At 50.0% G+C, this 24356-nt stretch overlaps 1 protein-coding gene across 1 annotated transcript in view; it reads right to left on the bottom strand.

The window, feature by feature from the left end:
- AKNA (AT-hook transcription factor) overlaps positions 1-22062 on the bottom strand; it is a 60151-nt gene extending 38089 nt beyond the window's left edge. Inside the window, exons 1-2 of the mRNA XM_038745579.1 lie at positions 21989-22062; positions 403-873 (exon numbers count right to left, since the gene is read on the bottom strand). Of these exons, the coding sequence (XP_038601507.1) occupies positions 403-745 (343 nt within the window). The 5' untranslated portion in view covers positions 746-873; positions 21989-22062. The remainder of the gene's footprint in view (positions 1-402; positions 874-21988) is intronic.
- Positions 22063-24356: the final 2294 nt, after the last annotated feature.

Raw genomic sequence — 24356 nt, 5'->3', positions numbered from 1 at the left:
CTCCTCCTTCACATCTGGCAGACCACTGTTTTCCTCTTCTTCAAGGCCCTTCTGAAATCATATCTCCTCCAAGAGGCCCTCCGTGATTCATCCCTACCATCCTATTCCCCACTACCGCCACTTCAGCCCCTCAGTATCACCTAAGCACTTGGGTACATCCCCCTCCTCCAATTCCCATAGTACTTCTGCCCGTAACTTTATTTTCTCTCTTTTCCTCCTATCTGTAATTATTTGAGAGTCAGTCTCCCCAAATACAGTGTCAGTTTCTTGAGGGCAGGGATGCAGGGTTCATGTCTACTTACTCTACTGTACTCTCCCCAGTCCTTAGTACAGTGCTCTGTGCAGAATAGGTGTTCAGTAAATACAATTGACTGAATGATTACCTGCAGCATCAGCACTCACCGTCTACTGAGCTTCCAGGAATGCTCTCGGCTGCCTTGAACCTTTGCGGCTCGGAGCCACACAGATTGCTGAAGACCGAGCTCTTCTCCGTGACTGCCCAGGGCTCCTGGCTGGATTTGGGGTTCTCAGCAGGGCTGGAGCCTCCCGACAGCTCTGGGCCTGAAGGGCTAGGGGAGGGGAGCATCCTCTGGTGGGCTATGATCTCGTCCAGAGCCCCGATGACTCTGTCTTCATCCAGGCTCAGCTCAAAGGCCTCCTCTCCCGCCCCACAGGCCCACTGCCGCCGGACACCTTTCCGGTGGTCTGGCTCGGCCCACTGGGCCCACGGGACTGAGCTGGCCATGTGTCCAAGGGGGCTGGGGGACTCACTTGGGCCTCTTCATTGTGTGGCCACCTCAAACGGCTTCAGTTTTCAGGGGGACCTGAAGCCCCATCTCCATCTGCCTCAGCACTCAGTCCTCCCTCCTTTGCCTGAACAGGGAGACATGACCAAAGGACAAAGGTAACAGAGGAGCAGGGGAAGTGCTGAGCTCTCTTTCACCAGGGCATGGGTACCCGGGGCTTGGCTCCATCTGGAGGCCAAGGAAGCAAGCCCACTCTCTTGTGTTCCTAATGGGGAAGCAGCATGGCCTAGGGAATAGAGCATCGGCCTGGGAGGCAGAAGGACCTGGGTTCTGATCCCAGCTCCACCATTTGTCTGTTGTGAGACCTTGAGCAACTAAATTCACTTTTCTGGGCCTCAGTTACCTCATCTGTAAAATGGGGATTAAAACTGTGAGCCCCATGTGGACTGTGTCCAATCCAATTAGCTTGAATCTACCCCAGCCCTTATTACAGAGCAGGGCACATAGTAAGCTCTTAACAAATACCATTAAAAAAAAAGAAATCACACTTGGCTGCTTTGTCATTCCTGGCCTGGGCTCAATGTGAGGCCCCAGAAAGCTGACCTAACACTTTCAAGCTATCAAGACTCCACTGTCCAACTCAGACTCGCCTCTAGCTTCCCCTGCCCTCTGAGGGGTCTCCAAAGCTCTAAGGCATCATCCTCTATTGCACCCAACTTGAGAATGCTACCCCAAACTGCCCTGTGTATCTAGATGGTTCCAGAGGAGGCTGATTTGGGGGTTGGGGGGTGGGGGAGGGAGGGGAAGGGTCAGTCAAAGGACTGTAGAGCTGGGAGTCAGGATTCTGGGGTCCAGTCCTAGCTCTGCTCCTGGTCTGGTGAAGGGCTTTAGACATATCACTTAACCCCTCTGGGCCTATTTCCTCATCTGTAAAATGGGCATAACAACTCCCTGTTGTTGTTAATCTGGTGGTATTTCCGACCTGATTAATTTATATCTAACCCAGTGCTTTGAACATTGCTTGAAATTTTAAAAATACCATCAAAAACAAACCAAAAGACTCTCCAAAAACACCCGCCTCCCCCACCTCACAGGGCAGATGTGTGGACCCAATATATGTAAATGCCGTGAAAGTGCTTGGCAAAAATAAAAACCTTCTACAAACACAAGATAAACCAGAAGCCCAGGGCGGGAGTCGGACAGACCCAGCCTGCACGTCTCTGGGGGACGGTGCCCTCACTCTGTGGGCTACAACCCAAACTCTCCTGGGTCCTGGAAGCGTCTGACCTATGCAGCACAGACAATAAAATAAATTACAGGTAGGGAAAGCAACTGAGTTTGAAGGTAAGTACAGAAGTGCTGTGGGATCTGAGGATGGGGTGCTTGAGGGTACAGACTCCAGTGCATAGGTGCTGCAGTAGGGAGAGAAAATGTGGGGTGAAAAGAGATGAAAGATTAATTAGGGAAAACTTCCCAGAGGAGATGGGATTTTAGTAGAGCTTTGAAGATGGAGAAAGCAGTGGTCTGCCAGATGTGACTAGGGAGGGAGTGCTAGGCAGGAGGGAGGCCATCAATTAGGGGTCAACAGTGAGAGATGAAAGCAAGGCACAGTGAGTAGGTTGGTATGGCAGAGGTAAGGGAAGGTGGGAGGAGAAGGAGAGAGGAAGAATTGGAATAAAACTGTTGGAGGGGAGCTTATAATCTAAAAGGGGAGACAGATTGACACAAAGTAATTTTCAGACACGAGAGACTGTGCATACAAAAGTGCTGATAATTTCTCATTTTCCCACCCAAATCCACTCTGACCTTTTCCATCCCAATTAACAACACCAGTCAGTCAGTTATATTTACTGAGCATTTATTGTGTGCAGAACACTGCAACACATGCTTTGGAGACTACAATATAACAGATATATTCCTTGCCCACAGTGAGTTTACAGCCTAGAGGGGGAGACAGAAATTAATATAAATAAATACAATTACAAATGTGTACATTAGTGTTGTTGGCCTGGGAGGGGACATGAATAAAGGGAGCAAGTCAGGGTGACACAGAAGGAAGTAGGAGAAGAGGAAAGGAGGGCTTAGTTAGGGAAGACCTCTTGGAGGAGATGTGCCTTCACTAAGGCTTTGAGGGTGAGGAGAATAATTGTCTGTTGGATACAATAATGGCACTGATTAAGCGCTTACTATGTACAAAGCACTGTTCTAAGCACTGGATATGAAAAGGGAGGGCATTTCAGGCCAGAGGCAGGATGTGGGTGAGATGTTGGCAGAGATAGACGAGATCGAGGTACAGTGAAAACATTAGCATTAGAGGAGTGAAGTGTTTAGGCTGGAGAGTAGCGAGGTCTCTGAAGCTCTCAAACTTGTCAACATCCTTACCGCTTCGTTCCTTTCAGCTCGCAAATTCAGTCCACCACTAAAACTGGTTGATTTTTTTGTCCTCCACAACATTTCCTAGATCTAATCCTTTCTCACCATCCAAATGGCAACCAGCCCCAGTCCAGACACTTGATACATCCCAGTTTGACAACTGTATCAACTTCCTCATTGAGCTACCTGCCTCCAGCCTCTCCCCTCTTCATTCTATACTATATCCCCATTTTACAGAGGAGGAAACTTAAGCACAGTGCCATTAAGGGGCTTTCCCAGGCTCACACAGTGTCTCGACAAGAAGGTAGAGGCAGGTCCTCACAGGGTTGAGGGAGTCTGTGAGGAGACAGGTGAGGTGGAGAGCCTCACCTATTAATAGTATGCATATTTTAGGAAGCGAAAGTCTTTCTGTTTCCCTTTAGCAAAGAGAGCAGTAACAATTTGACTGCTGAGAATCACCATTAAAGTCTTTCCTCACAGCAGGTGTCAAGCATATCCTGCCGGAAATTTTTCTGGTAGAAGCTACCAACAGTCACGGGAATGGTCTCTGCATCAATGCAGAGTGAGGCATTGAGATCAAATTACTGAGCACTTATTGTGTGCAGAACACTGTACCACTTGCGCTTTGGAGACTACAACAGACACATTGAGTCCACTGAGATCAAACTTAATCTCTCCTTTATGAGCGGCAATGCTGGGGTCTTCCCAGGGTGTTCTCTAGGAATCCCTTAAACCAAAGACTTCACCTGGCCTGGCTCAGGCCCCTTCCTCCTGCAGGACCCCTGAGACTGCTTAACTCATCCTCAGGAGAGACTGTGACTAGTGACAACCGGGCTACCATGACCTACATGAGTTTGACCCCCCAGCCGGGTCCTGCCTCACCAGCAGAGTGACAGGAAACCTGGCTCAACTTGCGGGGCGAGAGGAGCAAGTTAGACTTAAAGATGAACTTCCAGCCAGCAAGAATGGTGAGCGACAGGCACAGGCTGCCAGGTTGGATGGGTCCTTCTGGAGAGCTTTGAGAGAGGATGGCCTGTCCAGGGGGTGGAGGGGTAGACAGGAGGAGGAGGAGAGGACACTTGACCCTCTCCCCTTGTCCTCAGTGCATCAGGCAGGGACAGGGCTAACCTGTTTTTTGGCTGGCGCACGTGACCCTTAGGTCAGCTGCTCAGGGCCTGGCCTCTCCTTAACTGCAGACTGGGTGCTCAGCACCCCCCAAAAATTTGCTTGCCTCTAGAGGGACCTTCAATCTCCAACACCCATTAAATTGTGGTCCCTGCTCAAGAGGATTAGCCCTCTTCTCTCTTCCAACCCTTCCTCTGCCCACAGTCTGGCTCCCCCAGATCCTCCCCCATTTCTGGCAAGAGAGTTAGGAAGATGAATACAAGGGCGTAGTATTCCGCATGCAGAAGTGTGGGCAGATGGGACAGAATTGAAGGATTTACAGACACACATATGGAATGGGCAAGACTAATGTGGATCTGTTGTTTCTCTAATTCCACCCACCAGGGTAAAGAGTACCTGTCACAGTTAGAAACTGGAAGGTTCAAAAGAAGCAAAAGAAAACACTTGTTCACCCAGCAGGGGGTAAGTATATGGGATGTGTTTCCACAGGAAGCCGGGGAACTGAAAATGTCAGCAGGTTTGGATAGACACATGGGTCTGTGCTGGGTCATTGGCCAGAGTCAGGGATAGAGAGAGGGAGAATTAGAGGATGAATGGTCCATATTGGATCACTGGATGGAGTTATATTTTTTTAAAATGGTATTTAAGTGCTTACAATGTGCCAGGCACTGTATTAAGTGCTAGGATAGAAAGAAGCCGATCAGGTTGGACGCAGTCCATGTCTCACGTGGGACTCACAGTCTTAATCCCCATTTTACAGATGAGGCACAGAGAAGTAAAATGACTTGTCCAAGGTCACACAGCAGGCAAGTGGCCTAGCTGGGATGAGGACCCAGCTCCTCTGACTCCCAAGTCTGTGTTCTTTCCATGAGGGTACACTGCTTCTCAGGGACAAGGGAGAGTCAGGGATGGAGAAAGGGAGAGTTAAGGAGATGGATGGTCCATGCTAGGTCACCAGAGGAAAAGTCTGGGATGGAGAGGGAAGTATTCAGGGTGTTGGATGGCCTATGCTAGGTCACTGGAGGAGAGCAGCGGGTGGAGAGGGGGAGAATTAGGGGATGGGTGGCCCATGCTGGATCACTGGATGGAGAGTCAACAATGGAGTGGGGAGAGTTGTGAGTGTTGGATAGTCAAACAGGGCAGAGGGTCCAGGAAACAGAATGTGGTTCCCACAAGGGTCCTGCTGCCTGTCAGAGACAGAGTCCCAGGCTGAGGGGTTGACACGGGGTGGAGCTGTGCATGGCCGCGATGCTCCCCTCCCCTCCCCACAGCACCTGTATATATGTATATATGTTTGTACGTATTTATTACTCTATTTATTTATTTTATTTGTACATATTTATTCTATTTATTTTATTTTGTTAATATGTTATGTTTTGTTGTCTGTCTCCCCCTTCTAGACTGTGAGCCCGCTGTTGGGTAAGACCATCTCTATATGTTGCCAACTTGTACTTCCCAAGCGCTTAGTACAGTGTTCTGCACACAGTAAGTGCTCAATAAATACGGTTGAATGAATGAATGAATGAATTCAGGCTGGCACCTCCCATAAAGGGAGGTTCTCATGAAAAGGCCCCATTTGAGCCAGTTGAGATAGTATATTAGACTCCACAGAGCCCTGGGAGAGAAGAGGAAGCTCGTATCTTGCAGAAATCTCACTTTGAGAGAGAAGTAAGACGTGAACCTGGCCTGTGGTTTCAGCTACCAGTGTTTGTTGCTCTCTGAGCTGGGCTGCTCTACACCATTCGATGCAGGCCCAGCTCCTCCACTGCTCCACCCCAGGCCTTGGCAGTGCCAGGCCAGCCAAACACCTCACTGTGGCTGGGCAAATCCCCAGCTTGGCTGGAGCGCAATGGCCCTCCAGTGGGGGCATCCACAGAGCTCCAAGTCCCTTCCCCAGAAGTCCTGGCCAGACTGGTTGGCATGGTGGGAAGACTAAGTGAAATCTCTCCAATGTCCACAATGGTGGACAGAAAGATTAGTAGGAATGGGTGACTGGGGAGATCAGAATTTTTTTCCAGGAGAGCAGCTCTCCAGTCCAAACCCCCAAGACTGCAGTCAGAGGCACACTTTAATCCCTGAAGTTTCCAAAACTCCCAGTCCGCCTTCAAGCTACCTCTGTAGCATGATTTCAAGAACCCAGTACAGAGCTCTTCTTCAGTAAGTGCCCAGTACAGATAGCCCATCCAATACAGTCTCAACCAATCTGTTGCAGCTGGCAGAGCTAAAGCTTTGAGACTGAATTTCCTATAGGGCAAGGATTAAGGTGAGGGGATAGGGATAAGGCTATGCTGGGGCTGGGTAAGGGTCAATGATCTGAATTTTAGGTGAGTGGATTGTCGACAATGGGCCGTAGACTACTGATCTGGCAACAACTGACATTTAGGAGTTTGATTACTGATGAACTCCTGGAAATCGACCTTTCTCTAGGTCCGTGCCCCACCCCACTCCCCTGTAGCCAAGTGACAACAGGAACCCAGGAAATGTTGCCTCAGAGGCCCCAGACCCCGCTGCGGGCGTGCTTCACGACATCCCGGAAGCCAGCGAAGGCCCTGAGCTTTCCCGCGGCCCAGCCAGAGTCTGTGTCTGATCCCGGGAGAGTCAATACCCTGACAAGCAGCCGCATACATCAGCTGCTCTGGTGGACCAGGCTGGGCTTCGGCCCCCTGACCACAAACAGGCTGGTGATCTGCAGGCCACACCAGGGGTCTCGGGCAAAGAGGGGAGGAAGCACCACTGGAGACCGGGGGCGGGAGGGTGGGAGGGCTCCTCTCCACCGCTGACTCCCCCAACCAAGCCTGTCTGGACCTCAACCCAGAAAGTGGGGGGGCTGAGGGGAGGAGGGAAGCTGCTGCCATCAGAGTAAAGCAGGTTCCAGAGGCTGAGGCTTAATCCCCAAATTAGCAGTTTCCCTGCCTCCTGCTGCCTGGACATGGGGGAACAGAAGCAGACTTACTTAAGCAGAGAAGAGCAAGGCTGATAGAAGCCACAGAGTCATTCACCCTCTGCCCATCCAGCACTTCATTCGGCATTTGCTCCACTGCGATCAATTATGGGGTCCCAGCCACACATCTACCCCACTCCCCTCACCTCCAGCATCCTTCCCACATGACTAACTCTAAGCTTGGACTCTCCCTCCACTTACATCAGTTCCTGAAGGTTTTCCACCAGCTGGGCAGTCCGGAGAAAGTCTGAGCTGATGAAAAATTCAGAAAATCAGAGCCCCTGGTCCCCAGCCCCACCCTCACGGACTCCAGTGGGTTGACCCCAGTGGAGGGGGAGGAGGAGGAGGAGCAGAAAGGGGATTGGGATGGACATAGCTACTTGCCTGGAGCTCACTTCCTGAGCGGTCTTCTCTCTGAGTGACTGGGACCTCCTCTCCTCATGACTTTCTCAGGGACCTTCAGGCTCCTGATGAGAGCGCCTCCCCCAACCCGCCCTGTCCTCAGCCCTCCGCCTTCCTGGCTGAGGGACCCCCGGCCTCACAGCAGGGTCTCAGGAGAGTCCTGCCTTTCTTTGTTCCAACTTGAGCTGTCTCGGTGTCTCACTCTGTCCCTCCCAGACTCCTTGGCTCTCTTCCAAGCCATTCTGTCTGAGAGGGGAAGGAGCCCTTCACACACATGCATCTCTCACCCCCTCCTACCCGTGCCCTTTCTTCCGAAAGCAGAAGCAGAAAGCATCAGGCAGATTTCCGTTAATTTTTTTTCTGTGTATGCACGCCTCTCTCTTTAAAAACTTAACCCTTTGTGGCTGAGGGCCATGTTTGATTATGGTGTGCCTCTCTCTCCCATGCTGCTGCTGAACGTCTCACCCATACCCAGCTGGGAAAGGCCCAAGCACTGGGTTGGGAGAAGCAGGAGAGGCTGAAGGGGTGGGTGGGTCAAGCTGCGAGCAACAGGTACCTCTCTCTGTCTCCTCCATCCTCCCTCCCAGCAGAGGCTGTGGTGACATCGCAGCTTCTGAATTCTAGAGAGTTCAACTATGTTACTCACACCCCATCCTCAGCACAGCGGGGCCTAGAGGGTGATTTCCACAGGGAAGGCAGCTAGCCCTGGCACAAGGGACCCAGGAATCCACCTGCCACACCCTGAGAGCCTTTGACCAAATAAAAGAGTGCTTAAAAATTGTCAGCTAGATCTGGAAGCTCAGTGGGTAGAGGCGTAGTGGAGAGGGCAACAGCAGGGCTTAACTCAAAGCAAGAGAGGTTCTGGAAGGACAGAAGAACTTCCGGACTAGATCCAGATGATGAAGCACTGGAGCTGCTATTAAGGAAGGTGGATAGTCTCCATCCTGGAGTCTTTTAAGAAAAATGGAGACAACCCTCCCAGATGCAGGAGTGTCTCTGGGGTGTAGTAAAGCCCAGGGCCTGATTGGGGAAGGTGGTGATTAAGGTGGAAGTTTCTGACCTCTCTTTCCCTGACTGACACTATGCTGCTCCCTCCCTCCTACCCTGGGGAGTGATGCACACCCACAACTGACTGGGATACGGTGGTCATCACCTCTGTATCTCCCACAGCCATGCCAGCTATCTGAAGTTCTGTTCACTGAGACAGGAGGTGGGGCCTGGAGCAACTGATCCAAATTGGCCTTTGGTTGGGCCGGCCATGCTGGAGGCAGCAGGCTGGACCAGCTCACAAGCTAAGTGTCGTCCAACTCTTGTGTTTCAGGCACAAGAGGAGCAGTTTGGCCTAGTGGAAAGATCAAGGGCCTGGAAGTCAGATGACCAGGGTTCTAATTCTGGCTCTGCCACTTATCTGCTCTGTGACCTTGGACAAACCACTGCACATCTCTGTGCCTCAGTTACCTCATCTGTAAAATGGGGCCTACGACTAAGGGCTCCATGTGGGACATGAACTATAACCAACCTGATTAGCTTGTATCTAACCCAGCTCGTAGTACAGTGCCTGGCACATAATAAGCGCTTAACAAATAACATTAAAAAAATTATTGGGCTAACTCCCTCATCTTAAGTACTGTCGGCTGTTGTCCTTTCTTATTGGAATTTTCATACTTCTAAAAGGCCTATAACCTTCCCTATCATCACCATCATCAGCAGCAAATTTGAGCAAAGCCCTGCTCCTGGCATCTCACTCTGTTTTGCCCATCAATTTGGGCGGTAATATTCATTATTGGCTTCCAACCTCTGGGCTCAGAATAAATATACAGGGAACCATACATGTGATTCTACTCTCTGATCGAGGCAAGAGTGAGTCTCCCAGCCTGGTTGGCACACGGAGCGGTGCCATGCCAACAGTGCCACTTGCAACTCTGTTTTAATCAGGGTGGCCTGGGGGGCGAATGCCCTGTACTAGTGATGGGGAGAAGGAGAAGCCATTTTTTAAGATCAGGTTTCATGCACTTCAAGTCGGCCACTTCATTCTGATGGAACCACACCTGGGAAATGGCTCTCAGATCCCCAGGCTGCGGCCTGCTGCTGCTGCCTACTGCCCATCGGCCAGTCCTAAGGTTGGCAAACCCTCTCTCAGACTGGAATTTAGTGAGCCAGCACTGAGGAGTGGGGTCCAGGCAGCCATGGGTAATAGATCAGACCATGGTACTAATGTCTAACTTGAAAACTCAGCATTATTTGCATCATTTGAAAACTCTTTTGGAAGTCCTGTATTTCAAACAATTGAGTGAGGAAAAGAGAAAAATTCTTCAGCTATCCCTAATCCAGGAGGTACAGGGTTTTCCCAGCAGGTCTGTACTCTCACCCCGGGAAACACCCTCAGGCTTCTGCAGGGAAGGCCCCTATTCTGGGTGCAGAGCCCCCCTGGTCCACAGCCAAGGCTCTGAGTGAGGTCTTCTTCTCATATCCCCTTAGAGAGAAGCAGTGTGGTTAGTGGACAGAGTACAGGCCTGGGAGTCAAAAGAATCTGGGTCTAATCCTGGTTCTTCTACTTGTCTGCTGTGTGATCTTGGGCAAACCACTTCACCTCTCTGTGCCTCAACTACCTCGTCTGTAAAATAAGGATTAAGACTATGAGCCCTATGTGGGACATATCCGATTTGTGGCTCTTAGTACAGTGCCTGGCACATAGGAAGCACTTAACAAATAACATTATTATTATTTAGTATTATACTCCCTCGCCTGGGAAGCTGATTTGCAATCAGGGCTTCTGCTTCCACCCCTCTACAGGTGCCTTCCTAATGGAACTTGCTAATCCCAACCTCTCCCCTTGTCTGCACTGCATAGATAGTCCCCTGGCACCTTCAACTCAATGCATCCAAAACCAAACTCATCTTTTCTCCTACATCCTCTCCTTCACCTAACTTTCCCATTACACAACCAGCCTCTGTGTTTCCAATCTTGGCTTCTCTCTTTCTTTCAACTCTCACATCTAGTTTGTCACTGAATCCCATCAATTTTTCCTCCACAACATTCCCCCTTCCTCTCCATCCAAACAGTCACCACCCTGGTCGAGTTTGATCAATCAAAAGTATGTATTGAGCATTTACTGTGTGCAGAGTACTGCACTAAATGATTGGGAGATTACAATATAAGAGTGCTAGTAGACACATTCCCCGCCTACAGTGAGCTCACAGTCTAGAGGGGGAGGAAATCAATCAATCACTGGAATTTATTGAGTGCTTACTGTGTGCAGAGCACTGCAGTAAGCACTTGGAAGAGTACAATACAACAGAATTGGTAAATACATTCTCTGCTCACAAGGAGCTCACAGTCTAGAGGTATGCACATCATACTGGTTTGGGAAGTAGCATAGCCTAGTGGAAAGAGCCTGGCTCTGGGAGTCAGCAGACCTGGGGTCTCTAATCCCAGCTCAGCCACTTGTCTGCTATGTGACCTTGGGCAAGTCACTTAACTTCTCTGTGCCTCGGTTCCCTCATCTGCAAAATGGGGATTCAATACCTCTACTCGGTCCTACTTAGTTCCATGTGGGACCTGATTATCTCATATCTAGTACAATGCTTAGTACATAGTAAGCACTTAACAAAAACCACTATTAATAACATTAATAATAATGATAATTACTGTTTCAACCTCCTCACTGGTCTCCCTACCTCTTACTTCTCCCCTCTCCAGACACTCCCCTCTTCCCTCTGCTTCCCAGATAATCTTTCTAAAATGTCCTTTGGTACACACTCCTCTGCTCCTCAAAAACTCCAATGGTTAGCACATTCATCTCCTCATTAAACAGACCCCACTTCTCACCCCCCTTCCATTATGTTTAAGGCACTACATCAGTCCTGTACTGTCCCTTTCCCTCTTACCTGTGCATTCTTCTCCTACTACACCCCAGCTAACACCCTCCATTCCACCCCAACTCCCCTTTTCCCCATGCCCGGTTCTCAATTCTCCCACCTCCAACCCCAGGCCTATTCTCTTCCCTCCTGTATGGAACTTCCTCTTGCCTTGGGCCCTCCTGCAAACTAGCGGAGGCCTTGGGCCAAGGCGGAGATGCTAATGTCAGGGTTGATGACTGGAAAAGTCTGTAGTTGAAGGTTTGTTCAGGCTCTAAGTGAGTCTTCCTACAGGCCAAACTCTGGCTGGAAAGAGAAAGAGAACTGTGAACACAGTGCCCATTTGGCACACTGTCAGAGCAGTGGGCTGTGCACGGTTTTGCTAACAGCCAGACTCAACCTGGGCCAGAAAGGGAAGCCTTCCTTCCAAGGAGGCTCACTCTCAACCCTACCCGAGTGCTTGGCACTAGATACAGCAAGTCAACCTTCTAGCTATATCTCACTCCTTCTTCCCACCACATTTATTCCCACAGTCCATGCTGCTCCTGATGCCTGGAACTCCTTCTTCCCAAATCCAATAGCCCACAGCGCTTCCCACATTCGATGCCCTTCTAAAACCCCTACCTCCTCCAACAAGCCTTCCTCAATTAGTTTCCAGTGACCCATTTGGGACAAGGACTGTGTCCAACCTGATTAACTTGTATCTACCCTAACGCTTAGTACAGTGCTTGAGAAGCAGTCTGGTCTAGTGGATAGAACATGGGCCTGGGAGTTAAACGGACCTGGGTACTAATCCCAGCTCTGCCGCTTGTCTGATGTGAGATCTTGGGAAAGTCATTTCACTTTTCTGTGCCTCAGTTACTTCATCTGTAAAACACGGATTAAGACTGTGAGCCCCATATGAGACATGGACTGTGTTCAACGTGATTACCTTCGTATCGACCCCAGTGCTTAAAACAGTGCCTTGGCACATAGTAAGCCCTTAATAAATACCCTGGAATAAAAAAATAATAAATAATAGCCCAAGCCACACAAACCCACAGGGCCCTTCCAGTCCATACCCATTTATTTGCACCCATCATGAGCACTTTTTTTTATAAATGTCATTCAGTTGTACACCTGATTACTTCCTTTAGTTACTCTAGTTGTAAATAGTGTCAGGCCAGTCTCCTAGATTCCAGTGTAAACTCCTTGTGGAATGGGAATACATTGCTTACTTAGTTCCTACAACCAACCACTTAGTACAGTGTGTTACACCCAAGGGGCCTTTAATAAATACTATCACTAGGACATACCTCTCAGGATCATTCATTCATTCATTCAATCATATTTATTGAGCGCTTACTGTGTGCAGAGCACTATACTAAGCACTTGGGAAGTACAAGTTGGCAACATATAGAGACAGTCCCTACCCAACAACGGGCTCACAGTCTAGAAGGGGGAGACAGACAATGAAACAAAACATGTGGACAGGTGTCAAGTCACCAGAATAAATAGAGGTAAAGCTAGATGCACATCATTAACAAAATAAATAGAATAGTAAATATGTACAAGTAAAATAAATAGAGTAATAAATCTGTACAAACATATATACAGGTGCTGTGGGGAGGGGAAGGAGGTAAGGCGGGGGGGATGGGGAGGGGTAGAGGAAAGAGGATCATACCTACGGAGTTTCCAATACTCTACCATTCTCGGCTACAGGAGGGAGAGTCAAGCAGAGGCATACCCATTCCATTTCTAGCTTGGGCAGTGGCTAGTGAGTGGAAGGCAATCTGCTATAAGTCAAAACTCTCCTTTGCTGGGCAGCAGCGGCATGGTAGAGAGTAGGGGATGGCAACTCATGTTGACTGCACAGAAGAAGGCAATGGTAAACAAATTCCATATTTTTACCAAGAAAAGTCTACCAGAACGATTGCAGATGGAGGTGGGGCTTTCTAGGAGAGATGTGTCCATGGAGTTGCTACGGGTTGGAAATGACAGCATAAAACAAGATCACTAGGACAACTAGTAGGCATTAATAGTCATTTATAGGAACAACACATGTGAATGTTGGCAGGGGAGGCGTACTTGTGTATACCTGGTTGTTCTGGGCATGCAAAGAGGACACTGAGGATGGTGAGAACCTAGCCGTTCTGAGAAGGCCAACATGTGACCCAGATATGAACCAGAAGCACCAAACTTCACTAGGCAAGGAGCATGACTGCAGAAATAACAAGGTCCCTGCCTTCACATTCAAAAACTGGGCTTTGCCCTGCTAATGTGCTTTCAACACCGTTGGTATGCCTGCTGCAGTTATCTAGACTGTAAGGTTCTGGTGGGCAGGGATCATATCTATCCACGTTATTGTCTTGTACTCTTCTAAGCATTCAAAGCAGTGCTCTACATACAGTAAGTGCTCAATTAATACCATTGATTAATTATTTACCAACTTAGACTGTGAGCCCCATATCGGACAGAAACTGTGTTCAACCTCATTAACTTGTATCTACTCCAGCACTTATAATAATAACTGTGGTATTTGTTAAGCACTTATTATATTCCAGGCACTGGATTAAGTGCTGAGACAGACACAAGCTAATCAGGCTGGACACAGTCCATGTCCCACATGGGGCTCACAGTCTCAATCCCCATTTTACAGATGAGGTAACCGAGGCACAGAGAAGTGAAGTGCCTTGCCCAAAGTCACATAGCAGACACGTGGCAGAGCCGAGATTAGAACTGAGGTCCTTCCGACTCCCAGGAACAGGCTCTTTCCACTAGGCCGCACTTAAAACAATGCTTGACATATAGCAAGCACTTCACAAATACTGTACAGCCGATAACAGAGTGAGGCTCTCTACAGCCTGAGTCTGTGCCTTACTGTACCTTTAAATCAAATGTCTGCCTGGGCGGCTTGGGTATGCCTTTTTCAGCACAGCTACCCAGGCATCGTGCCGTCAACCATTGTCCGACGTCCCGCCCAGTGGAGCTTTGTCGCTGTGAGCATTGCCTCATGGTTGGCAAACTGACTTCATTCTAGGGTCTTGTGTGTAATCCCACATGCTGTTTGATGGGTTTGTATGGTTCACACCATAAACTGGATGTGTCTTCTGAAATAAGTCCAGGTCTCACAGCCACATGTAAGATTGTACATCGTCATCTTTGAATAATAATAATGATAATAACAATAATTGTGGTATTTGTTAAGTGCTTATTATGTGCGAGGCCCTGTACTGAGCGCTGAAGTAGATACACAGTTTCTGTCCCACATAGGGTTCAGAGTCTTAATTCCCATTTTACAGACTAGGTAACTAAGGCACAGAGCAGTTAAGTGACTTGCCAAAGGTCATGCAGCAGACTAGTGATGGAGCCGGCATTAGAACCCAGGTCCTTCTGACTCCCGGGCCTTCAATTTGGTATAAAGTGGAATTTTCTGTTGTGGCTGAACTCTTCCTGTCAATTTCCCAAAGGACACGTTGGTCTTGTTGATTTGGCTTTCCACTTCATCTGTTTGTATCTCACCAGTGGCCCAGTGATTGGTCCAGGGGAAAGAGCACTGCTCTAGGAATCAGGAGACCCGGTTTCTAGTTCTGGCTCTGCTTGTTTGGTCTGTGCTGTCATGGGTAAGGTCCATGGTTCATGGGTAAGGTAAGGTGCTCAGATCTAGTAGAAAAAGCATGGTCCTGGGATTCAGGGGACCTGGGTTCCAATTCCAGCTGCATCACTTGTCTGCTGTGTGGCCTTGGGCAAGTCACTGAGCTTTCCTCTACCTTAATTTCCTAGTTTAAAATGAGGATTCAATACCTGCTCTCCCTCCCCATTATACTGGGAGTCCCCTAGAGACTGTGCCTTATCTGATAATCCTGCATTTACCCCAGCACTTGGGACAGTCCTTGGCACACAGTAAGCACTTAGATATTTCCAAAGAAATGTTCAGGGCATGTCACCCCCCTCCTCAAAAATTTCCAGTGGTTGCCTATCGGCTTCAAAGCTCTCCATCATCTTGTCCCTTCTTACCTCATCTCCCTTCTCTCCTTCTACATCCCAGCTCACACACTCCACTCCTCTGGTGCTAACCCTCTCACTGTGCCTCGATCTTATCTGTCCCACCGTCAACCCCTGGCCCAAGTCCTACCTCTGACCTGGAATGCCCTCCCTCCTCAAATTCCCCAATCACTTCCCCCTTCAAATCAACCAATGCCCCTTCAAAGCCCTACTGAAGTTTCACCTCCTCCAAGCGGCCTTCCCAGACTAAGCCCCCCCTTCCTCAGCTCCCCTTTCGTGTCACTTCGACTCGCTCCCTTTGCTCTTTCCCCTCTCCCTGCCCCACAGAACTTATGCATATATGTATATATCTATAGTTCTACTTATTTATATTGATGACTGTTGACTTGTTTTGATGTCTGTCTTCCCCCTTCTCGACTGTAAGCCTGTTGTGGGCAGGGATTGTCTCTCTTTATTGCTGAATTGTACTTTCCAAGTGCTTAGTACAGTGCTCTGCACACAGTAAGCACTCAATAAATATGATTGAATGAAGGAACCACAATTATCACTGCTATCATTAAGGTATTCTGTGAAGTTGACAGTCCCAGCTGGAACCTGAAAACAGCAGGCCAATGTGGGTGGCAGAGATTGCAGCAACTAATCAGTTAATTTTATTTGAGTGCTTACTGTGTACAGAGCACTGTACTAAGTCTTTGGGAGAGTACAGTGTGGTGCAGTGGATAGAGCATGGGCCTGGGACTCAGAAGGTCATGGGTTCTAATCCCAGCTCTGCTACTTGTCAGCTGTATGACCTTAGGCACTTCACTCCTCTGGGCCTCAGTTACCTCATCTGTAAAATGGGGATTGAAACTATGAGCCCAGGTGGACTGTGTCCAACCCGATTCACTTGTGTCCACCCCAGTGCTTACTACATAGTAAGTGATTAACAAATACCACAATTATTATTATTACAATGTAACAGACACATCCCATGCCCACAAAAAGCTTATAATCTAGAGGCTATCAAGACAACTGCCCTCTGGGCCCCAATGCTAGGCCCAGCACTGGCATTATGCTGTGCACTGTAGCCATGGTTAATGGTTTCTGTATATACAAGGCATTTGCATGCCCATCTCAATGTGCTATCTACTTACACCTTCCCCTGTAATGGGAACAAGCTAGACAGGGATGAGAAAGTGCAAGGGGTGGTGCCCAAGCCACCAATACTACAACCAATGCCTTCGTGTGAGTTTTTAGACCTGAAGTCTCAAGGTTGCAGCTTATTTGTCCTTCTCACAGGAAACTCCAGTGATAGTAGCAGCAAGAAGATTCAGCATCTCTGGGTAGTGTGCTGCCCACATAGTAGATTCCCATGCTAAATTCCGTATTGCCACTGCTGTGGGCCACAGGGGAGAGGAAGTGGTGGGGGATCTGACCATGTGCCTAGGAAATTCTCAGGCCTGGGCATCTGGAGACCTGGGTTCCAGGCCAATCTGGATGAATTGATGTGAGCATAGTTCTCCTATGAGTCTGGCCACTCCTCCTCAGTCTCTTTCACTGGCGGCTCCTCTGCCTCCTAAGCCCTAACTCTGGGCAGTCTCTCAAAGGTTCAGTTCTGGGTCCCCTTCTCTTCTCCATCTGCAGCCACTCAATCAATGGTATTTATTGAGTGCTTACTATGTGCAGAGCACTGTACTGAGCACTTGGGAGTACAGTACAACAGAGTTGGTAGATATGTTCCCTGGCCACAGTGAGCTTACAGTCTAGATGGGGAGGCAGATATTAACATAAGTATAAATAATTTATAATATATAATTTAAAGATATATACATGAGTGCTGGAGTTGGAGGTGGGGCAAATATCAAATGCCCAAAGGTCATAGATCCAAATGTATAGATGATGCAGAAGGGAGAGTGAACTGGGAAAATGAACCCCATATTGGACAGGGGCTGTGTCCAACCTGAATGAACTTGCATCTACCTCAGAGCTTAGAACAGTGCTTGATACATAGTAAGCACTTAAATGCCATAATAATATTAATACTGACAACAGCAAAAGAGGGCTTAATCAGGAAATCCCCGATTTACAGGTAAGGTAACTGAGACAAAGAGAAGTTAAGTGACTTGCCCAAGGTCATGCAGCAGACAAGTGTTAGAACCGGGATTAGAAGCCAAGCCCTCCAATTTCTGAGACATTGTGATTTGGTGCCCTGGGGACCTAGACCATGATGGATGGTCAGGCCTAGGATCTGCCCATGACTCAGCTTCTACCTGCCTGGTCACCCTAGCCATTCCAGGCAGCCCAGGAGGTGGGACTGGGCCCGGAGTGTGTGGCTCTGCTCCAGAGCCTCGGTGGCTGCTGCCTAAATCCTGCCGTTCGACGGTTAGCACAGTATAGAGGTGGGCAGTGAGTGGCTCTGGCCCAGAACTTCAAGGGATACTGTCCAGTCCTGCTGTTTGATGTTTGACACAGTGTAGAGGTGTGCAGTGGGTGGCTCTGGTCCAGAGCCTCAGGGGGCTCTGTCCAGTGCTGCCACTTGATGGTTGGCACAGTGTAGAAGAGTTCAGTGTGTGGCTCTAGTCCAGGGTTTTGGGGGTGCCGTCCAGTCCTGCCTGTTGGCACTGTGTAGAGGTGTGCAGCTTTGCACCAGAGAAAACATTTCCTGGCCCGCTGCCCATGCCCGCTTCCAGCTAAGGAGCTTAGTTGGAAGCTCTCTGGCCCCTGACCACCAGCAGCAGCTAGGCAGAGCTTCACCCACAGCCTTCTGCCTCCAGCCTGTGAGGGTCCAGTGGTTCTGGCTCACAGAGGGAGGGGTGGAGGGCCAGGGGCACTATGTCCTCTCCCCAGTGAAGGATGAGCAGCCCCCACCCAGCCCTTTTTGCTCCAGCTGCCCCAATCCCTGAACAGTGTGGCAGACCCCTTATGATAATAATAATAATTAGGAAATTTGTTAATCACTTACTATTTGCCAGACACTGCACTAAGTGCTGGGGTGGATAAGAGCGAATTGGGTTGGACACAGTCCCTGTCTCAGGTGGGGCTCACAGTCTCAATCCCCATTTTACAGATGAGGCAACAGACACAGAGAAGTGATGTGCCTTGTCTAAGGCTACAAAGCAGATAACTGGAGGAGCTGGAATTAGAATCCATGACCTTCTGACTCCCTTGCCACTATGCCATGCTGCTGCTCAGTGGCTGCCCTGACTTTGGGTGGACAAAGGGGGGTGGACAAAGGACTGAACCAGCTTGGCAGGGTGGGCTGTCCTTGTTCTTCAACCTCTCGCTCCTTGGCCACTCCCCAGCCCAAAGCCTAGGAAACCAACAGTATCACGGGACACAACCCTGGGGAGAGGCATTGTGAGGTGACAGCCACTCAGTCAGATGCTCCAGGGCCTCCCATCAGCCCACTCCCCTCACTGCCCTTCACTCCACACCCTGATGGAAATTAATCCAAGCCTCCTTGCAGGTCTGGCTCAGCCTTCAAACAGCTTTAGTAGTTTGAAAAATCTACATTGTGCCCTGAGCCCCCCAAGGTCCAACATCCACACCTTATCCCCTGCAGCCAACAACACCCTGGCCCTGAGACAGGCTTCCCAGCTACCAAGGAGAAGTAGGATTTAGGCCTCTCTCGGTGGGTCCCCCTGCCTGCTTTCGTCTCAGGACCACCTGATTTCTTTAAGCGAGGGCATGCACTAGGGGCACACAGGACCACAGTAATCTCTGAGAGCCCAGCAGGAAGTGTAACACCCCAGAACACATAACACCTTGGACCCACTAACCGTATTCCTCAGACCACCAGATGGAGGAGTTCTCCAGCAACAGCAGGCCAGCGTTCACTTCTTTCCACTGTCCAGAGCCTGCTGAGAGTTTTCTGGGTTCTTTGAAATGGTATTTGTTAATTTGTTAAGGGCTTACTATGTACCAGCCACTGTACTAAGCACTGGGATAGATACAAGCTAATCGGGTTGGACACAGTCTTAATGTGCCATTACCATATGGGGCTCAGTCTTAATCCCCATTTTACAGATGCACAGTGACTAGCCCAAGGTCACATAGTAGACAAGTGGCAGAGGTGGGATTAGAACCTAGGTCTTTCTGACTCCCAGGCCGGTGCTCTATCAATTAGGCCATGCTGCTGCATCTCCAGGCTGCCCATCTCCAGGCTCTGACTCTGTCCAGCTCCCAGCCCCACATCCCCTTGCTGAGTGAATGACCTCTGTACCCAAGAGTGCCAGACTCAGACCCTCCCTCCCTCTCTCCTGGCCAGGGGAGGCCCTTCTGGGCTGGCACTCCAGGGCTCAGGGCAGCTGGGAGTGACATGATCAGTAGAGGTACTAATCCAAATCTCTCCTGCTGCCTCTCTCCAGGGATTTAATTTGGCAATGAAGCCCTTGTGCTGATCAAATCAGGCAAATCAATCTCTGCTCCAGAAAGAATTCTGGTCTTTCACAAACAGATCTAGGGGTGCATTACCCCCAATCTCTCCCCTCTGCAGCCCCCCAGGGATCATTTCTATTTGCACAAGCCGGGCCTGATCCTCTGTGAAACAAGGGGCCGGAGTAAGGTTGGGACCCAGTGAGAGTTCTTCAGTGTGCTCCCAGCCTGGAAACAACCAGAGGAGTGGAGGACTAGTCTGGCACCCTCCCCACACCTGGCACTGAGCCAGGAGCACCTCCTGCCCCCAGAGTGGCAACACAGGTCTTGGGGACTCCCCTCCCATCCCTCCTCGATCCCCAGACTCAGGCAGGGAGGGTCCCGGTTCTTGGGGCTGAGCCCCTGGCCAGGAGAGATGAGTCTTGCCCACTCTACCCATTTTCTACCTTGAGAATACCTATTCCCGCTGGCATCCATCCCCTGGGTCCTGTGGCCCTCCGAAGGGGCCTTCAGTGGCTGCTGTTGCTGATAACGGTTAGGAAGACCCATATCTAGTCCCACTTTTTCACATTCCCTCTGGAAAGCTACCAGTTTGGCACCTCCATCAACTCTCTGGGTAGCCCAAGGTGGGGAGAGTGGCACTTGGGGAAGTTGCTAAGCCCTCTCCAGTTCTCCTCATGGGAAGGATACTATGGATTCTGGATCAGCTGCAGAGCCCTGCTCCAGGCTACCAAATAGCCTAACCCCTTGGGCTCCATGCCCGATGGAAGGCTGGAGAGGTGGTGCAGGGACCACCCAGAGAGTCCCCTCAAGAGACTATCTAGTCCTCCATCCCATCCAATGCCCTGTTTCCATACCAGCTCACAGGGCAACTCCCCATCTTTTAGAGACCCCCAGTAAGGAGGTACGGGTCTCCTTCAGTCACCCACTCCCACACTTTACAATCCCCCCTGCCAGGAAGCTCTTTCTTCTGTCTAATCCACATTCCTCCTACTTGATCATTACTGGTGATGCTGAACAGCTGAGGCAAGACCCCTCAGACTCAGAAGCCATTACCAAACAACTCCTCAGCCTTCTCATCTCCAGAGGGCATGACTCTAGTCTCTTATTAGTGCTGCGCTGGCTGCAGTAACGGCCACGGGGCACCCAGTGCCCAATTCGGTGGCCCTGGGGGCCCGGCCAGGCCTGGCACGGGCTCCCCTTTCTCAGGGACAGTACGGGGCCCTGCCCTCGCCCCCGGCCGGACAGGGGGAGCCGGTTAGGCTCCAGGGGAAGGAGGAGCTGGGCTGACTGCGGGGAGTCTGTGGTTGCTAGGGAATGAACCCCACACAAACCAAGTTCAAGCCCCGCGTCACCCCAGCAACCTGGCCAAGGCGGTGTACAGTTCAACCCGGCCACAGCCGGGAGGACCCTCTCCTCCTCGCCTCGACCCTCACCCTGGCGGTCTCCCAGGCCCCGCAGCTCCCCAGACGACCCCTCCTACTGGGCCCCGGGACAGATGATGCCCAAGGCCGGGAGGGAGGATAACGGACCGGCCCGGCTCCGACATCCCAACTGCAGAGAACTCCCGGGGCCCCCGCAAATCACGCACACGTCGCACCAAAACACAAGCCGATGGACGAGCCCGGGAAATTTTCCAAGCTTCATACGGGGGGAGACAGGGGGAAAGGGAGGAAAAGGAAGAGTTGGGTTTCCAAAAACTCCCTCAAAACAAAGGTTTCCAGCGCCGCGTTTGACCGACGTCCCCTCTTAGGCTGTATATATGTATATACGTTTGTACATATTTATTACTCTATTTATTTATCTATTTATTTTACTTGTACATATCTACTTTATTTATTTTATTTTGTTAGTATGTTTGGTTTTGTACTCTGTCTCCCCCTTTTAGACTGTGAGCCCACTGTTGGGTAGGGACTGTCTCTATATGTTGCCAACTTGTACTTCCCAAGCGCTTAGTACAGTGCTCTGCACACAGTAAGCGCTCAATAAATACGATTGATTGATTGATTAGGCTGCCCCAGTTGGTTTCCCCGCGAGCCGCCCCCATTCCCGCCCCCGCCCCCCGAGCCTCCAGTACTCTGGGGGTGCCCCAGCACTCAAGGGGGTGCCCCGGCACACACGTGGGCACACGCTCAGGTACCCGCCCCCGCCTCCAAGCGCGTCTTGAAAGTTTCCGCTCTGCCCACGCCGCGTTCCACGTGCCCCACCTGAGCCGCTGGCCTGGGGCAACCGGAGGTCGTTGTCATTCCTCCTCCTCCTCCTGGTCGTCGTTGTCGTCGTCGTCGGCCCGGCCCGGCCCGGCCCGGCCCGACTCCGCTCCCAGCAAAGTCTCCCCTCCTCGGTCCGTTTCCTGGAGTCACCAACTGCAAACAATAGTCTCCGAAACGAAAAGGGGCGGGGCCCTGCCCTGTATTAACATAATGCCAGACTTCCCGCCAATAGCGGAGGGCGGTTGGCCCGAGGGGGCGGGGCCTCCCGGGACCCCGCCAATCCCGGAGAAGCCCCGTCCTTGGTCCCGCCCCCTCGGAACGCCCGGTGTCAGGGACCCTTCCCGGCCTGGATGCCCGCCCGCCGGCCCGTCCTGTCTCCCCCTCTACCTTCTGAGCTCGTGGTTCATCCATCCATCCATTCATTCAGTCGTACTTATTGAGCGCTTACCGTGTGCAGAGCACTGTACTAAACGCTCGGAAAGTACGGTACCTAGCAAATAAAGAGAGACAATCCCTGCCCAGGAATGTGACTGTTTGTTGTTATATTGTCCTCTCCCAAGCGTTCTATTCCCGGCTCTGCCACTTCTCATCTGTGTGATTTTGGGCAAGTCACTTAACTTCTCTGTGCCTCAGTTACCTCATCTGTAAAATGGGGACTAAGACTGTGAGTCCCATGTGGGACAACTTGATAACCTTGTATCTCTGCCAGCACTTAGAACAGTGCTTGGCACATAGTAAGAGCTAAACAAATACCATCATTATCATTATTATCATCATTATTATTATTATTGTTATTATTATTAAGGAGATTCAGGCTTCCTGTACCGTCAATCCATCAGTGGTATTTAGTGATTGCAGAGCACTGGAGTATGCTCTTGGAGGAGTACAATGGAATTGGCTTTAGAGCACAGGCTTGGGAATCCAAGGACATGGGTTCTAACCTCGGCTCCGCCACATTTTTGCTGTCTGCCTTGGGCAAGCCGCTTAACTTCTCTGTGCCTCAGTTTCCTCATCTGTAAAATGGGGATTAAAACTGTCAGCCCCAAGTGGGACAACCTGATTACCTTGTATCTACCCCAGTGCATAGAACAGTGCCTGATACATAGTAAGTGCTTAATACATACCATAATAATAATGATGGTTTGTAGCCAGGATCCTTGCCCTCAAGGACTTTACTATCTAGATTGGGAGTCCTAAATTTGGGGAGTGGGTAAGAAGGAGAAGTAGGCAAGGTTCCAGGGGTTTCCTTAAAAGTCTCCCAGAGGGGCCTGCTGGGACTCAAGGCACTTTTTCCCACCCAGTTGTAGAGCTGTTCTAAGGTGAGGCTCAGCTCATCATCTCCTAAGGCACTGACTCATTTCCTTCACCCAAGACTCACTCTCCCCTTGGGCTCATCCCACCCCCCAGGCCTGCTCACTGTGAGAGATGATAGGTGTAGTGAGGTTCGGGCAGGAAACCTGGCCACTTTAGGAGGTGAGGGAAGTCGGTGGGGGTGGTCAAAGCCTCATTTGCCCCCTCTCTGTGGCCTAGGACGAGTCTGTTTGGCCACCTCTCTGCCTCCTTTCTGTCCATTACTACTGGCTCATGTTAGATTGAGAGATAGAGACTATGTCTGATCTGATCATCTTGTACCCACCCCAGAGTTAAGTACATTGCTTGCCACATAGTAAGTGCTTAACAAATATTATTATTATCTTGAACTGTTCCTCAGAACACACAATAACAATTGTGGTTATGTTAACACAAGCTCTGTACTAAGCACTGGAGTAGATACAATATAGGCAGGTAGGACACAGCCCCTGTCCCACATAGCGTGCACAAAAGACCTTCAATAGCTACTCATCTCCTTCAGTGTCATTTAAAAACCCCTCACAATTGGCTTCAAGGCTCTCTACCAGCTCTCAACGTCTTTCATATCGGCCTTCTTCTCCCACCAATCCTCAGCTTTTACTCTCCAGTCCTCCCAAACTCACCTTCTAATTGTACCTTGCTCTTATCTCTCCTCCCTCTGATGTCTTGGTCACAATGTTCTCTGCCTGGAATTCCCTCTGACTTTAAATCTGCCAGACCACAGCTCATGCCATCATTGAAATCCTCCTAAAACCACACCTTCTCTGGGAAGCCTTTCTGGATTGTCACCAAATATTAGTTACATCGATCCAACAGCTACCCTTAGGGTTTATGAATCTTTGCTTCTAAACACTTATGTACAGGAATATTTATTTGTATATTCACTTCTTTAGCTGTTTCATCCTGACTTATTTGTACTTCACCCGATTTCCTTGTACCCACCCCAGCGCTTAGTACATTGCTTGACACATACTAAACACTTAATAAATACAATAATAATTATTATTACTATTAT

Source organism: Tachyglossus aculeatus, chromosome 4 (genome assembly GCF_015852505.1).
Source record: "Tachyglossus aculeatus isolate mTacAcu1 chromosome 4, mTacAcu1.pri, whole genome shotgun sequence".
Taxonomy (NCBI): domain Eukaryota; kingdom Metazoa; phylum Chordata; class Mammalia; order Monotremata; family Tachyglossidae; genus Tachyglossus; species Tachyglossus aculeatus.
Note: the sequence above shows the minus strand (reverse complement) of the source record. Positions and strands in the feature narration are given on the sequence as shown.